This window comes from Pollicipes pollicipes, unplaced genomic scaffold (genome assembly GCF_011947565.3).
Source record: "Pollicipes pollicipes isolate AB1234 unplaced genomic scaffold, Ppol_2.1 Scaffold_4219;HRSCAF=4965_pilon_pilon_pilon, whole genome shotgun sequence".
NCBI lineage: Eukaryota > Metazoa > Arthropoda > Thecostraca > Pollicipedomorpha > Pollicipedidae > Pollicipes > Pollicipes pollicipes.
In genome coordinates, this window is record NW_023596448.1 from 27,040,174 (window position 1) to 27,055,659 (window position 15,486).

At 54.5% G+C, this 15,486-nt stretch overlaps 1 protein-coding gene and 1 long non-coding RNA gene across 2 annotated transcripts; one reads left to right on the plus strand and one right to left on the minus strand.

Annotated features, from left to right (window-relative positions):
• Positions 1-300: 300 nt before the first annotated feature.
• Positions 301-11,758, minus strand: LOC119095393 (annexin A4). The gene is made up of 10 exons (XM_037218241.1): positions 11,611-11,758; positions 10,300-10,387; positions 9,302-9,452; positions 8,136-8,284; positions 7,644-7,723; positions 6,527-6,653; positions 5,157-5,265; positions 4,857-4,921; positions 2,614-2,795; positions 301-1,649 (listed from the first exon to the last, which is right to left on the minus strand). Exons 1-10 carry the CDS (start codon positions 11,611-11,613, stop codon positions 1,587-1,589), a joined length of 1,017 nt encoding a protein of 338 aa, XP_037074136.1. The 5' UTR covers positions 11,614-11,758; the 3' UTR covers positions 301-1,586.
• Positions 11,759-12,392: 634 nt separating this feature from the next.
• On the plus strand, positions 12,393-14,302 carry LOC119095396 (uncharacterized). The gene is made up of 3 exons (XR_005093873.1): positions 12,393-12,433; positions 13,395-13,570; positions 14,217-14,302. It is a non-coding gene; the product is annotated as an uncharacterized LOC119095396 (long non-coding RNA).
• The last annotated feature ends 1,184 nt before the right edge of the window (positions 14,303-15,486 follow it).

Sequence of the window (15,486 nt, forward strand, 5' to 3'; positions counted from 1 at the left end):
ACGGCACGGGTCGCCCCGGCACCCCGACCTCAGGCCAAGGGGACACTTGAGCCGTGTTTGTTCTGGTCTGTGGCTCTCCTGCAGTGGGTGTCGCGCGTCTCCGACTGGCCCGTGCCACGTGGGTGGCCCTACGTGACGCCGCGAACGGAGAAAATAGTGCATGTATGTGCGTGGCTGTGTCCCCAGACAACAAATTGTGTGCTGTTCAACCAAGCAGCAAAAACATACAGAGCTCCCCCCCCCCCCCCCCCCCAAACACCGACGTTAGACCACTTGTGCCTCTCAGTTCAAAGGCTCATGCTTTCGGTACAGGTAGTGTATTGTAGGATATCAGCACACCTACAGGGCACTCTTGCGACGCATATCATACCCTATTTACCGAAGCATGAACGACCATGGCAACGTGTTCCAAAACTCCGTACTAGACACTGCGCAAGTATGGGCTAGTTTAACACGCTCTGTTCTCTAATGACAGCCAATGAGGATTCGCGTAAAGTCGTGACTCAGTATATTGGAATCGCGTGAATGGTGGTCGTTGGTCCTAGAGGTCACCTTATGCTGGTCATTTTGACACTCGCTCTTTACGTTTCGCACATATTGACTTAATCCTGTAACACTGTTCGAACTAGACGAAATTTAACGTATTATTCAGCACCAGGTCGACAAATAGCATGCCATTGCAGCATTTTTACCATGGCAACGGAAAGCATCGCCCCATAAGATAAAAAAACAAGCTACAGACTATTATGTTCGCCCAGAAGCTTCGTTTTGCCGCACACACATAACAGGCCCATCTGCCAGCACCACAGTCGACGCGTGGAACGGTCTAAGCCCCTAAACACATCGCACCGGCATTTAGATCATTAAACCTTCCGCTTCCAGTTCGTGAGGAAGGGCGCAACATGGACATTCCCAGACCTCGCTTATCGTGCACAAAACCGGAGCACCAATACGGAGGTGCGCGAAATATGACGTCACGCGACAAAAGGTGCTGAGTGTTATCATGATCAGTGAAATAGATATTTTTTAGGATAATGTAACATCCTAATCCACGAGGGTAGATACAATGTTTCCGTCGGGGATAGACACCACAAAACGGTGCGACAGATCACCCAAAACATGAATGCTAATGCAGCATTCGAGGAAATATCCGGTACGGCAAAATAGGCGCCACATGCTTATGCAGGTGGTTGTTCTGCACATTATTCAACGCCACTCACGCTACGCATTTCCGGCAGCTGCGGCACTTATAACAAAACCATGCTTCTCGCAAAGCTCAACACTCGAAATATAGCTCAAAAATAAAAATATCTAAAAGTTTTCCTGTTAAAGGGCAAGCACCCAACCACCCCTCATCCGACCGAGGCTCCATTACTCCACCTGCCGCTCTGGACCCTGTCTCCATAGTCCCCTCCTTCCTGCTCGGCGATCCCTGTCTGTCACCCCGCCACGAGCCGTACACGGCCGTCCCATGGCCGAGCAGTCCGGGGACGCCCCGGCGCCCGGTGCCGCGCGGCCGGGGCTCCTCCTGCGGCCGGGCTCCTGCTGCGGGCGTCGGGGGCGGACGGGCTGGACGCGGTCACTCTTTACGCGTCTGTGGCGCCCACCAGACGGAGCAGCAGCTTGCGGTAGTGGCCGGACGTGTCGCTCTGTCGGCACGGTCACAGGCGGAGTCGCGGCACGGTCGCAGATGGAGTCATAGCACGGTCACAGACGGAGTCATGGCCAGGTCACAGGCGGAGTCGCAGTCTTGTCACAGACGGAGTCACAGTCCGGTCACAGACGGAGTCACGGTCCGGTCACAGACGGAGCCATGGCCAGATCACAGGCGGAGTCACGGCACGGTCGCAGATGGAGTCACGGCACGGTCGCAGATGGAGTCACGGTCCGGTCACATATGGAGTCACGGTCCGGTCACAGACGGAGTCATGGCTAGGTCACAGGCGGAGTCGCAGTCTTATCACAGACAATCACAGTCCGGTCACAGGCGGAGTCGCGGTCCGGTCACAGGCGGTGTCACGGTCCGGACACAGACGGAGTCACGGTCCGGTCACAGACGGAGTCATGGCCAGGTTGTCACAGACGGAGTCACGGTCCGGCTCCACAGACCGACCCAGGCATTCGCCAGTGTGAGTGCCCTTTCCCTCCCCGTCAAAACGTGTTGAGTTTGCGCCGTTGCGACGCCAGATCTTCAGACCTGGGCCAGGTTTCCGCCGTGTTGTGCAGCTTTTTGCACTCGAAAATTTGAGGCGACTTTGCCAATCGAAAGTAAAATGCTGTAATTTGTTTACGTCGCAATATCGTTCACAGCTTTTACGGAAACGCCTATAAGCGCATGCGGCACGCACTACCGTTGAAGCACGACCTTTATTTTGAAATATTGCCCGATTGAGCTGGGCCGGGCAGGTTAAGTTCAAATTTCGTCACTGTGCAAGCAGAACCCGCCCAGCTTCCGGTCCTGCTCGTTTCCGGCTCCGCATCTAACACAGATGCAAGATATCCTCAAAGTCAACACGAAATATAGAGCTTATGCCGGCTATAATCCACCCGCGAACTAGCCAAGGGAAGGCCCCAGAGGAGACCCGTCAGTAATCGACTAGCGCTGCCACTCACATGGATGTCCTTCTCCAGCGGCTTGCCGAACATTTTGAGGTACTCGTCCTTAATGTTGCCCAGGTCGATCTCCGCACGAGACACCAGCAGCCGGATCAGGTCCTTGTCGTTGGTGCCGGGTCCCTTCATGGAGCGGTTGAGACGCCCCGCGAAGAACGCCGGCCGGTTCTGCGCCACCGCCACTGCTCGGCGGAAGACCATCGCGGCGACATCTCGTGAGCTGAGTGTGAACTGATCGTGTTGCGGTCGATGGTAGATGGCAGGAGCATTCGCGTGGTAAAGGTCGAAAACTACATGCTTGGAATGCATGAACCTGGGCGTTTTGAGGGTATGCCGCCATTTGAACGTCAGACATGTCAACGGCACGTGAGGGAACCACAAAGGATGACCGTGTTACTAGTTTAATCCCTCGTAGAATGAACAGGAAAATTGAGAGATAGGTGTGGTATTTCGGCTACACGCTTTTATCGAAATGTACACATGTTAGCAGTCTGTGTGCTGATATACGTTTCGATAGAGGCATGTAGCCGAAAGATCACACCTATTTCTCTATTCTCCTGTTTATTCTACGGGGAAAATGGCTATTAATACTGTCTGGTCTACATGCATAACGTTCCCCACAAATGTACTTGTCTTGCATATCTTGCAAATGTCTTGCAGGCATATCCTCTGGGCCACTTTTGTCTAAAATCACAATGCACGTGTTTACAGGGACAAACCAGTCCGATGTGCCCACTTTCCCTCACTAAATGTAAAGCTGATGTTTTCCAAAATGCGTACCCAACTCAAACCACACGAACCGCTTCGAGACCTCGCTCGCAACGTTCGTGTAAAAGACTACGACATACCACGGGAGGGGCGCGGAGAATCGGCCTACTACTTGGGGAACAGCGGAATTCATGGCATAAATGGGAACAGACTTTTGTAAACCCTCAAACACCTCTGCACTATTTCTATTTTCATTAGCATTTCTTAGTTACGCGATCGGCCAGGCCCATACGGCGGTCGTGAAGTTTCGGAATATGTTGACACCACGTTAAATGGACCATCGCGACTAAGCACTTATCTAACCAGTGGTTCCCAACGGCCGGCGCCACCTATTCCATGGCAGACATTTCATAGAGTACAGCCGTCCATTCACGCTCGAGTAAGGCCAAGAAAGCCCTAGAAAACTCCGCGAAAAGCAGCGAGATTATTTTTCTGGTAGTAAAGGAATGCTTCCCTGACGGCATGCGCGGATCACAACCACTTTCAAGCTAAAGTTCGACCACCAGGCGCAATGACCCAGCCACCAGGTAAATCTACCCGGCCACCAGGCACATGTAGCCAGCCACCAGGCACATCCAACCAGCCACCAGGCACATCTCACCAGCCACCAGGCACATCTCACCAGCCACCAGGCACATCTAACCAGGCACCAGGCACATCGGCCCAGCCAGCAGACTCTCAAAAGGCCTCGAAATCCCAAAGCCTCGCGCTCATTTGAGGTTGCCTGTTGCCCGTTGCTCACAAGCGCCACTCCGTCACCCTTCAAGGTATAAGCCCGAAGTTGGCTCTAGCCCGCGGCTGGTTCTAGACAACACAGCCAGAGGCAGAGCTGGTGGTTTGACTTCAAAGCGGACTGATTAGTCGGGCATGGAACCGCACACTACGAGAGACTACGAGGCACGAACTCGGGCGGGGAGGCGGGGAGGCGAGAAGGCAGGGACAGGGGTAGCCAGGGAGGTGGGGAGGTGCGGAGGAGGGGAGCCGTGGAAGAGGAGAGATAGACGGCAGAGCGACTGGGAGGCGGGAAGCCGGGGACGAGAGAGGAGGAGCCGGGAGGGCGGAGAGTCGGAGAGGCGGAAATGTGGGGGAGAGGGGTATAGAGGCAGAGCGGCGGCGACGCAGAGGCGGGAGGTAGGGAGGCGGGGATAAGGGGATGAACGGCCCAGGCGGACGGCGGGTGGGAAGCAGTGAGGAGGGGAGGAAAGGCGAAGAAGAAGACAGGGACGAACGCAAAATAAGCAAAGAATGAAAAACAGAAAAAATAGGCCAAGAACCGACTAGGACTAGAGGGACCGCGTCTGCTCCGCCTCCATCGCCCTGCGGGCTACCGAACCCCGCCAACCACACAGTCACAACTCACCGAGCATGCTCAGCGCCCGACCGTAATCGCCGCGGGTCTCGCTCCGCACGGCCACATGAAACGCTCTGCCGGCCGGCCACACAGGGGGTCACACCGGGGCGGCGGGGTCACCCACCTATGGCGAGCAGGGCGTCCTGGTAGTCGCCGTGCGTCTCGCTCCGCACCGCCTGCTCAAAGGTCCTGTCGGGGACAGCACGACACGTGAATGAGACGGGTGGAGCCATCTTGTGAAGGCAGCTGACCATGCGAAGGTGGATTGTACAGACCGCCTAGCGAAGCGGCACGCCTCACGCGAAGACGTCCACCAACCACGATGATGACGTTGGGTCCCTCGGCTCATCAAAAAACACTGCCTTACGAACAATTCCGTCTCATCTAAACGCCATCAATGTCGTAGATCCGAGCATCAACCTACTTTTTAGAGATCTTCTCGTAGGCCTGGAAGGTGAGCCGCAGCTGTTCGTAGCTCTGCGTGGCCAGGATCATGTTGAAGGACTTCTCGCTGGTGCCCAGCCGACCCTCGCCTGCCGACGGACACCGGCTCATGTAACACCGGCCGCCGCCTCAGCGGGCAGCGTCCAGCTCACCAGTGGAGCGGGACGCTTGGTAACAGGGAGGGCTGTGAACCAGTGGGACGGGACGCTGGTCATCGGGAAGGGAGCGGACCAGTGGGGCAGGACGTTTGGTAAAAGGAAGGGCTGTGGACCAGTAGGGCGGGACGTTTGGTAACAGGGAGGGCTGTGGACCAGTAGGGCGGAATGCTTGGTCAAGAGGGGGGACTGCGGACCAGTGTGACGGGACGCTTGGTAACAGGGATGGCTGTGGACCAGTGGGACGGGACGTTTGGTAACAGGGAGGGCTGTGGACCAGTGGGATAGGACGCTTGGCAACAGGGAGGGCTGCGGACCAGTGGGGAGAGACGCTTGGTCAACAGGGGGAGGGGGAGGGGAGGGCTGCGGATCGCTCACCATGAGAGCCGTCTCATACACCGCGGAGTGCGTCACTGGACAGTGAACGTAAAACAACCCGACGCAAGTACCTTAGAAGGTGGTGCCCGCAGTAATCAATGATGTGGTAATTTACAGGCCAATGCTCATCACAAAGATAGCTTATCCCCACACAACATCACATATGCATATATATATATATATATATATATATATATATATATATATATATATATATATATATCACATATGCATCCTATATCACATCCCATACGGACACGACATCCTCTAATTTACGGCGCATTAACTGTCCTCCGTCTGCTCCCCAGCTGACACCAATGACGTGGTAGTAATGGGAGCGCTGGGTGGGCGCAACGCATTAGACTAATCACGGCAGGTCACGAACAGGCGGGAAGGCAGGCGTACAAACAGTGGGACCTGAGCAGGCGAGACTTCTGTACCGAAAGGCAGAGCTCTTGGCGGCGTCTATTCGATCTTGGCATGGTCACATAATGCCGCTTTCACGCCACTTCTTAGTCGCAATTTACGCTAATACTTCCGTGAAACGGTGTGACAGAAACATTGCTTTAATGCTGTTTTCGAACGATACACTTTTGGTATCACCGCCAATATCGTCAACCGCTAATATCACGTCATGCTCATACATATCTCCTTAATCGCAACGGAGAGTTACGCCACTTGGTTTCTTTGTCAAGCAAATGGAGTCAAACAACACCCACCATACCTTCCGTGAGCACCCCACAACCCCTGATCCCCCTCACAGTGACCCACATGCCTTTTATAGTTGCTGGGCTTGGTCCCCCTCACAGTGACCCACCTGCCTTGTACAGCTGCTGGGCCTGGTTCTCGGCACGCTCCATACTGGGCTGCGGCACCGGCTTCACCGGCTTGGGGTGCGCCGGGTCCTGCTTGGGCGGCTTCACGTGCAGCTCGTCCCGGTCCGCCTGGGGCCACGTGACCACGCCATCAGCTCGGAGCTCGCTCGGAGTCACGGGAGCTTGGAGCAGGGGCGTGGAGGAAAGCCTCACAGCGGGGGAATGGGTGGTACAGGGGTGGGGGGGGGGGGGGAGGGGGCAGCGCGCGTACTGAAGGAAAATTGCTCGTTGTCAAAGGAAGTTCAAAATAAACGTGGTATTGATGGGACACGAGTTTCAGATGAACCAATCAAACTGATTGGGCGTTAGTTAGTGGCGATGTGGAATGGCCATATCAACATGAAGTGTTCGTGACAACTGGCAGATTTAAAGAGACCTTATGAGGAGTGGAAACTCGGCAAGCAGTTGCACACGGCGTTAAGTACTTTCATATTCCGGCCGAAGTTTATACCTAACCATCAGGATCTCATACTAAAGACACAACTCAGGATGAAAGAACCTTAAGTGATATTAAAGAAAATGCAACACGATCCGCAGAAGCGTTTCTTGCCAGCCCAGATACGCGTCATGCCGCATTTCATCACGGGAGAAAGACTCAGATGGTAGCTAACACGTGTGTTCTGTTCGTAACCTACGAATGGTGAAGGCTGAGAAGTCCAATCGAGATAGGGCTATCATGAGCGTGCCACACACACCCACAGCCTCTGTGGAATAAAATGGACCGCCTTTGTTGCTGACAGTTCCAGCATGAAACTTGGATACTTGGTGCTTTGGGGTATTTTTGCATGGAACAGAATCAAAACATCGGCAAAATAGCATCTCAAAAACGAGCAGGCGTACCTGAGTGTTTTACATTTCGAGGAGAATAGCAGTGAGTGCTGGGAGGGAGGGGCAAAAAACGCTATGGCCAGGCAACTACTTACATTGACCAGGGACATCATCAGGTCCTGGAAGTCCCTGATCGTGTCCCTATGGCCAGGCGACTACTTACATTGACCAGGGACATCATCAGGTCCTGGAAGTCCCTGATCGTGTCCCTATGGCCAGGCGACTACTTACATTGACCAGGGACATCATCAGGTCCTGGAAGTCCCTGCTCGTGTCGCTCCCAATGTCCGCCTCAAGAGACTTGTTGAAAACTGCAACAGCATAAAAGGCAGCGTGAGACTCTGAGCGCCGTTAAAACACTGTTCAAAACAGCAGAACTAGCGAGGTGCAAGCAGGGACAAAAGCAAGCTCGGTGTGAGCTGTTGCACAATCACCCCCTACTTCGAACCTCTTCTCTGCCAAAACAAGCCCAGAGTGCCAATGCATCTTAAAGACAATAGCACCCGCTGGCAATCCTGGAAACCATACACAAGGTCCTGCATGACAACACCACAAACATGACACACGATCATGCAAGTGCTCCGGCACTGAAACGCACACGTAATAAGTTGGTCAACACTAACAGTACTTGTGCACGCTCCTGTGGCCCTGTGCTTACGCCATGGTACTCCATGCACGCCTCGTACTCCGCGGTACTCACGGTACTCTGGCACGCCTGCTCACGTTTGTGGTACTCCATGCTGATGTGCCTGATCTCAGCGTTGCTGCGCGAGCAGAGGATCTCGACCAGGACGCCCTCCTTGGTGCCCGGCCGGTCCATGGCGCGGTGCAGCTCCTCCGCCAGCAGCGTCGTCAGCGGGCGCACCATGTACCTGTCGTCAGGGCACTCGGCTGTCAGCTGCGTGCGCCTGGGGTACATCAAGTCACGTAACAATAGATCATTACTGACATGGAACACAGACCAGGTCACTGGAGCACCATGTACAAGAAGCACACGGCTGGTTACTGGGTCATCAATCTGTACAGAATACAGGTCAGCTGAGCACGCCTGCACACCGTGGGAGCCCTGTCCGCAGCCTTGTGAGGTCGTGAGAGATGGGGAAGGCACCTGACACAGAGCATCATGTACAAGCCACCAGCCGTCATCCGCGAAGCCAAAAAACGATCGCAGTCGCACTTACAGCTCATGCACGAACTGACCTTACTTTCAGCACATTTCTACATCGCACACCAGCTTCCCCTGAAGCCGTCGATCGATAAGCCCAAAACACACTAACACGGATTTTACCGACGCATTGCACGACTTGGGGAGCGAGGAACGTACTTCGAGTTTACGCTGGCACACCCCGAACACCTGGGGGAATATCCACGGCCCACACCCCCTGCTGCACCTCTCCGCATCTACCGGGCGCCGACCGCTCCCTCACCGGCACACCCGCCCGGTGCCGACCGCTCCCTCACCGGCACACCCGCCCGGCGCCGACCCCTCCCTCACCAACACACCCGCCAGGCGCTGACCCCTCCCTCACCAACACACCCGCCCGGCACCGACCCCCCCCCCCCCCCGCACCGGCACACCCACCCGGCGCCGACCGCTCCCTTACGGACACACCCACCCGGCGCCGACCGCTCCCTCACCAACACACCCACCCGGCGCCGGCCGCTCCCTCACCGGTACACCCACCCGGCGCCGACCCCTCCCTCACCGGCACACCCACCCGGCGCTGACCCCTCCCTCACCGGCACACCCACCCGGCGCCGACCGCTCCCGCACCGGCACACTCACCCGGCGCTGACCCCTCCCTCACCGGCACACCCACCCGGCGCTGACCCCTCCCTCACCGACACACCCACCCGGCACACCCACCCGGCGCTGACCCCTGCCTCACCGGCACACCCGCTCGAAGTCACCATGAAGCTCCGACTTGAAGGCCTCCTCCAGGTCCTTCTCGTAGGCGACCTTGTACTTGGCGGCGATCTCGGCCCGCTGCAGGCTGCTCCGGTGGGTCAGTACGTCGATGATCCGGTCCTCGTCCGTCCCTGCGGCGGAGGAGGGCACGCTGAGCGAGGCACGCTGAGTCGATGGCTGCTCGTGAATCACGCATGGGTGTTGGATTCGCCAAACAGATAGCCAGGGACCCCGTGGTGATGTTTCGTCCTCCAGACAAATCATGCAACAAAGCTTGAGGCATTGCAAAGTATGGGATGATCAACACAATGCTGACAACTTTGGTACATTCAAGCCACATGATCATCAGGCTCGGGAAGCCAACACGTTTAATGAATCTACGTGACCAACTGCAATTAGATGCTGACACAGTGATGCATTTCACTTCGATACGGAAAACACGCCACAACGTGACATCGTAGCACTGTAACTTAGATAGCAAACGGAATAGGTCGTAAAATAGTGGTGAAATGGCATCCACAAAACCGCATTCCCACAGCATTGTGTACAGGTGCACATTTCTCCAGTCGAACGTAACCAGGTTCGCAAACGTTTCAACTTCATGCACGCCGGGTACTAGCTTTCGGCTCACACTTTCTGGCAGTTTTTGAGACGATTTCCTAACACAGCACGTTAGAGTTTCTCACAAATTGCACATGAGAGAGACGTGACGTCATGGCGGTGCAATTACATCAAGTGACAGTGAGATGACGTCACAAGATAGTGGTGACGTCACGTGAACATGAATTCATGTGACAGTAGCGTTACGTCACGTGGCGGTGGCGTAACGCCCCGAGACAGAAGCGGGGCATCGCGCAATAAGGACGTGACGCTGCATGCCAATAGTATGTCATCATGTGACACTGCCATGACACCCACCACACGGTGACATGCCCCACGTGACAGTGGTGTGACGTCACGGCACAGCTGGTGGCTTACCGAGGCCCTTCATGGCATCGCGCAGGTTCAGCGCGTCGGCTGTGGCGTCGAACCCGGTAGCAGCCACTAAAGTAGGCTTCAGCGTCTCCTGGAAGATCAGAGGGGAGTCAGAGTAAAGCGAAGTGGCTCCTGCGAGATCACGGGGAGTTGGCGTGGGGTGTAGTGGTTCCTTGTGGGGGGTCAGAGGAGGAAAGGATTATCTACATGTTTGTTGATTGATATCATCTGTATCTAATCCTTGCATTCAGGGATATTCCTGCTGCCCAAAGTCAAACATTGTAGTTTATTATTGGCCATTTTGTGTGCTTTACATCATTCATGTCGTCTTCTCAAGCTGAATTTGGTTATCTATGCCATAGATTAAAATCTTCCAAAACTTTTAGCATTTTTTTGGCAAAGGTTGTGATGTTTTCAAAAATGGTTTAAATGAACAACTTCAGCTGGAGAAGATGAATCAAGGACTTCTTTAAAAAATGCAAAATGGCCAAAAATGAACATAAGGGGTTTCACCTTTTGATGGCAGACTTCTGGTAACCTTTGATCTGAATCGAGGCCGCCACATGTTGAAAAGGATAGGTTTTTAACTGAGGAGCATCATGTGGTAAAGGTTTGGTAGTGTTTGGTCTCCTGGCTCAGCACATATGACACAAAATTATCTCAGAGGTTTTGGTTATTTTTGGTGACCATGGGCCTGACCAAGTGCCACCATGTTCTAGAAAGAGTAGGTTGTTGACCAGGGCTGCATTTTAGGATACTGTTTTGCGTGGGCCGGTCTCACATGCTTGGAACACCTTTGGTCAGTCATTTAGTCCCTAGCTCTGCCCAGTTGGCAGAATTGGGACATATGGAGTCTGGGTGATCGTGTTTGGTCGCCTTAGACATTAAATCCCGGCATGAAACTTCTACCAGAGACCATGAGGATCAGGAAATGGTGCCAACTTGTCTGGACATGCGAGAAAACTGTCGAAGGTCCCCCTCGGGCGACGCCCTGGAGCCGCCTTTCCGCGTGCCGGCACCAGACCAGAACCAGGAAAACCAGGAAAGCAGGAGATTGCCTGGCGAACTGCTCGGCAAGCCCGCAATGAGGGGAGGCGAAACAACATCACTACTCCCTTACAACCTGCTCTGCACGTAGGGACTCCCACCTCGCGACCAATCCACAGAGAAGACACCAAGACGGCCCAAGCATCGTAAGACCCTGTGACAAAACGAGATCAGCAGCAATCACCCCAGCGCGCCGCCCTGTCGAACTGATGGGCCAGCACGCAATGAGGGCCACGTTCAGCAGACACCGACACTCAGCCCCCCTACCATGTTAGAAGCGGCTGTGGCTGGAGCGCACGTCCCGGTAGCTTTGTCACTCGTACGAGCCGCCGGATGCCTTGGAGCCGCGCCCACCTCCGTTGATCTCCACCACCGAGGCACGTCACGGTCGAACTCCAGCGCGAGCCGACGGAGTGCCGGCAAGTCGGAGCTACATCTGCACTGAATGCTGCCGCCGGCGCGGCACGGGCGTAAACCAGGAGGGCCGGGAGGGGTTGGTCTCGAGGTGAACAGTGCGTCTAGAAGCATTTTGGGGCGAGTCTCAGTTTTGACATAACCGATATCGCTGGTGTTTTAAATATTACATAATTCAGGGCTTCTGGCCATCATTTAGCAACTGGCCGAGTTTACTTGTACGCTGACGGGTACCGTTTCCCCCTGAATGGAGCAAAACTTGATGCCTTATTCATAATTTTCAGGTGGATGTCGAGCCTTGAGAGATTGCAGCTGAATCGGGATTACCGTGTTTCTTAATTCTGGGCACCTAACATCCAATTAAATTCTCCTTTGCAAAGAATCGAAAGGAGAGAGATAAGGACTAGCAGCCTTCAGCCTGATTGGTTTTGCTTTTTGCCCAATGAAAGCATTGTGAGTCAAGATCGAGCAATAGCGGCCGCGTTCTTGTTCGGGGGAAAAATTAGTAGCATTGAGTCATGTCATGTCGCTGTCGATGTCGCATGTCGAGAACATGTCATTTTCGCTTTATCTGTTCAAGGATGTGTTTACAATATGGCGCTCCTGTTTCAGCTACTAACGCACTTATTTTCGAATATCTATGGTTACCACGTAGTTTTATATCAGTGGCGTAAGGGTAGGTCACAAATGTTTATATCAGTTTGCTCTGCAGATGCATTTAAATGTAATGGATGCATAACTTATGAAACTGGATCACTCTGAAATAAAACCCATGAAGTTGCGGGGCCTATACCAATGTGGCCCAGTGCAGCGGTGCCAGGGTCCAGCGATTCGGTATACAGGGTCTGACTCAAGCTGAGCTGCCCCACCATTGCCACAGGCGAATAGAAAGGGCCAAATTTTCATAGTTTTTTAATTGTATTTTTTCTTACCTGCATCTGACTGTGCTGGTGGCAAGCACCACCCCAATTGTGCCCACGCGTTAAATACATAAGCACAACAGAACATGAGCAGGAAGGGTGCTTTCAGGATGCATTTACTTGAGCGGATGCTTCCAACGGGCCTGGAAGACATAGATACAGCACCCACTTTGCCCTGTGCCACATATCTGAAGTGTCAACTTTTCTGGTGATTCCCATGTATGCTTAATGTCTGTGTCATCCTTAATGTGCTTATGGGTACTTCCGGATATACTCACCAGGAACAGCACGGGAATAGTATTGTAAACAATTTGGAAGTGATCATCTAGTATGATTTTTTGATTAATGCAGAGAAGAATCCCTGGTACTCACTAGTTAAGGTGGTATGACAAATTTAGATAACAGGAATAAGCATAATGTAAAAATTTAGTTATAATCAAACCAAATAATTCAGTTTACTATGTTTTCTTTCATTGTAACCACCATTCTCATTCATTTTCTGGAGCTACGGATCCCCATCGGATCGGATCATTCGCTCCGGTTCCCATCGGATCAGGTCGGGCACCTCGCCCTTGGGGCTGGCTGATGGATTGGCTTATGGATGCCGTCACGATCTGCAGCAAGCCTTTGTAGCATGCCACTGCTGTCGTGAAAATTTGAAATTTGACAACTTGTTTCAAAAAGCATGATTCAAAGCACGTGTGTGCCTCTTTACAGGACGGATGCATGATGGGCTCAGTGTTTTACTGTCGCTGCCGAACATTTTCGTCGTCAGCGGCCGTTCTGAAGAGGATTCCAAATGATCTTAAAGGCAGAGGCAAAAGTTCACAGGAATGGCTCATTCGACAAATGAACGACCCATATGTGAAAAAGGCCAAGCTGGAGAACTACAGGTACTGTTTCATCTCCCTATCTGGTGTTTCCCATTTATGTATGCCACGCACAGGTATCCTCCATTTGTCGGGTATGAGTCTTACATGTCCCTTCATCGTGTATTAACTTGTGTGATGTTTGGTGCTGTCTACAAGCTGCTGCTGCTGGCTTTCATTTCATCTCACATTGCCCATGATGTCATCTATAAGCTGCTGCTAATGACTTGCATTTCATCCCACATCGCCCACTAATGTGCATCTCAGCTACAGTGCCTTGGATTGGCTGTAGATGGACGCAGGTGTTCATCATGTGTGTCAGTTAATTGTCCTCCATGTCTTTGCTTTTCTCCATCTTTCCAGCCTTAACATCCAGCCATGTTTTGGTTCAGAGCAGGCTCTGACATGACCACACACTCTGGTCAACCAATAGTCACTCCACTCACACAACATGTACAGCCAAGCAGCGTCTGTCACTGAGGTACACTGGACTCAGGCGCCCGTTATCTTCTTGTGTCATGCCCCCGGCTGATTACCTATCAGCCCATCATTGTTACCCGCCCCGTGACCTGCGACCTCCGCCCCTTCCAGTCTTTGTAGCGCGTGTAACCCGTGCCAGCGGCGGTAGTTCTCATCTGCTGACCTCTCGTGACCTGACCTGACCCGGCAGGGCCCGCTCGGCGTACAAGCTGCTGGAGATTGCCGGCCGCGTGGAGCTGATGAGGCCCGGAGGCGTGGTGGTGGAGTGCGGCGCCGCGCCCGGCGCCTGGTCCCGGTGGCGCTGCGGGCGGTGAACGCCGACGGACGCGGTGAGGCTCATCCGCCGACGGTGACGGCCGCCGCCGCGTCACCGGTCTTCGGCTTTGCGCTTGTGCGAAATGAGTGGACGGTTGGCGGCACAAGTCCGGCAGTTGTCAGTTTGTTCTGTCATTTTTGGGCGAACATCAGGCTGGTGGCTGTTCATCGACTTCCACCTCCATTGACCTGCCTCGGCCTTGTCGCATGCTTTTGTAACGGTTGGTAAATGGGCCGATGTTGCTGCATGTTTTTTGTGACGGTTGGTAAGGGGCCGGTTTTGCCGGCGATGCGTTGGAGGCTTCTGCTCCACCGCCGGTAGTCAGAGGAAACCGACCTGATCGCGTGGCATGACTGAAGTGATTTACTCGGTGATTGCCTTGCCCCAATCCTCCCCAATCCTGGCTGGCTGTCAAAAATTTTATAGCGTTCCGCGTTCTCCGATCTCTTTCTGAACAGACTTGCTAAAAGAAGCTTGCTTATATGATACGTCCCCATCTCAAATGGAATGTATTTTGCAGCCCGTTCTGTCGTGCCCTGGTGTCCTCTGAGCTACCTCTCTCCGCGTTTTCAAAGCCTGACCCACGGCGCCGTCCCGTTCTCAGATGCGGATCGGCCGGTGGGCACCGTGGTGGGCGTGGACCTGCTCACCGTGCAGCCGCTCCCTCCAGCCATCCACCTCCAGGGCGACTTCACCGCCACCGAGACGCAGCGCCGCTGCTGGCGCTCCTCCCGCCCCGCCGACGCTCGTGCTCAGCGACATGGCGCCGCGCGCCAGCGGCGTGCGCCAGCTCGACCACGACCGCATCCTGGCGCTCGGCTACGCGGTGGCGCAGTTCGCGCTGCGTCAGCTGGCGACCGACGGCGCGCTGCTGTGAAGCTGTGGGCCGGCGGTGGCGAGCGGCGGCTCACCGACAGTTTGGCGCCGTTTTTTACGCGGGTGCGGACGCTGAAGCCGGCCGCCAGCCGCACGGACTCGGCCGAGGTGTACGTGGTGGCGGTCGGTTTCGTGGGCGCCACGCGGCGGAAGGGAGAGGGGGGCGCACAGGGCGCGAGGAGGGGGCGGCAGGCGAGACGGGGGTATGACACCGGGCTGTGGGAGGGGCTGGGGGCGCGGCATGGGAAAACAGGGTGGGGAGCCGGAG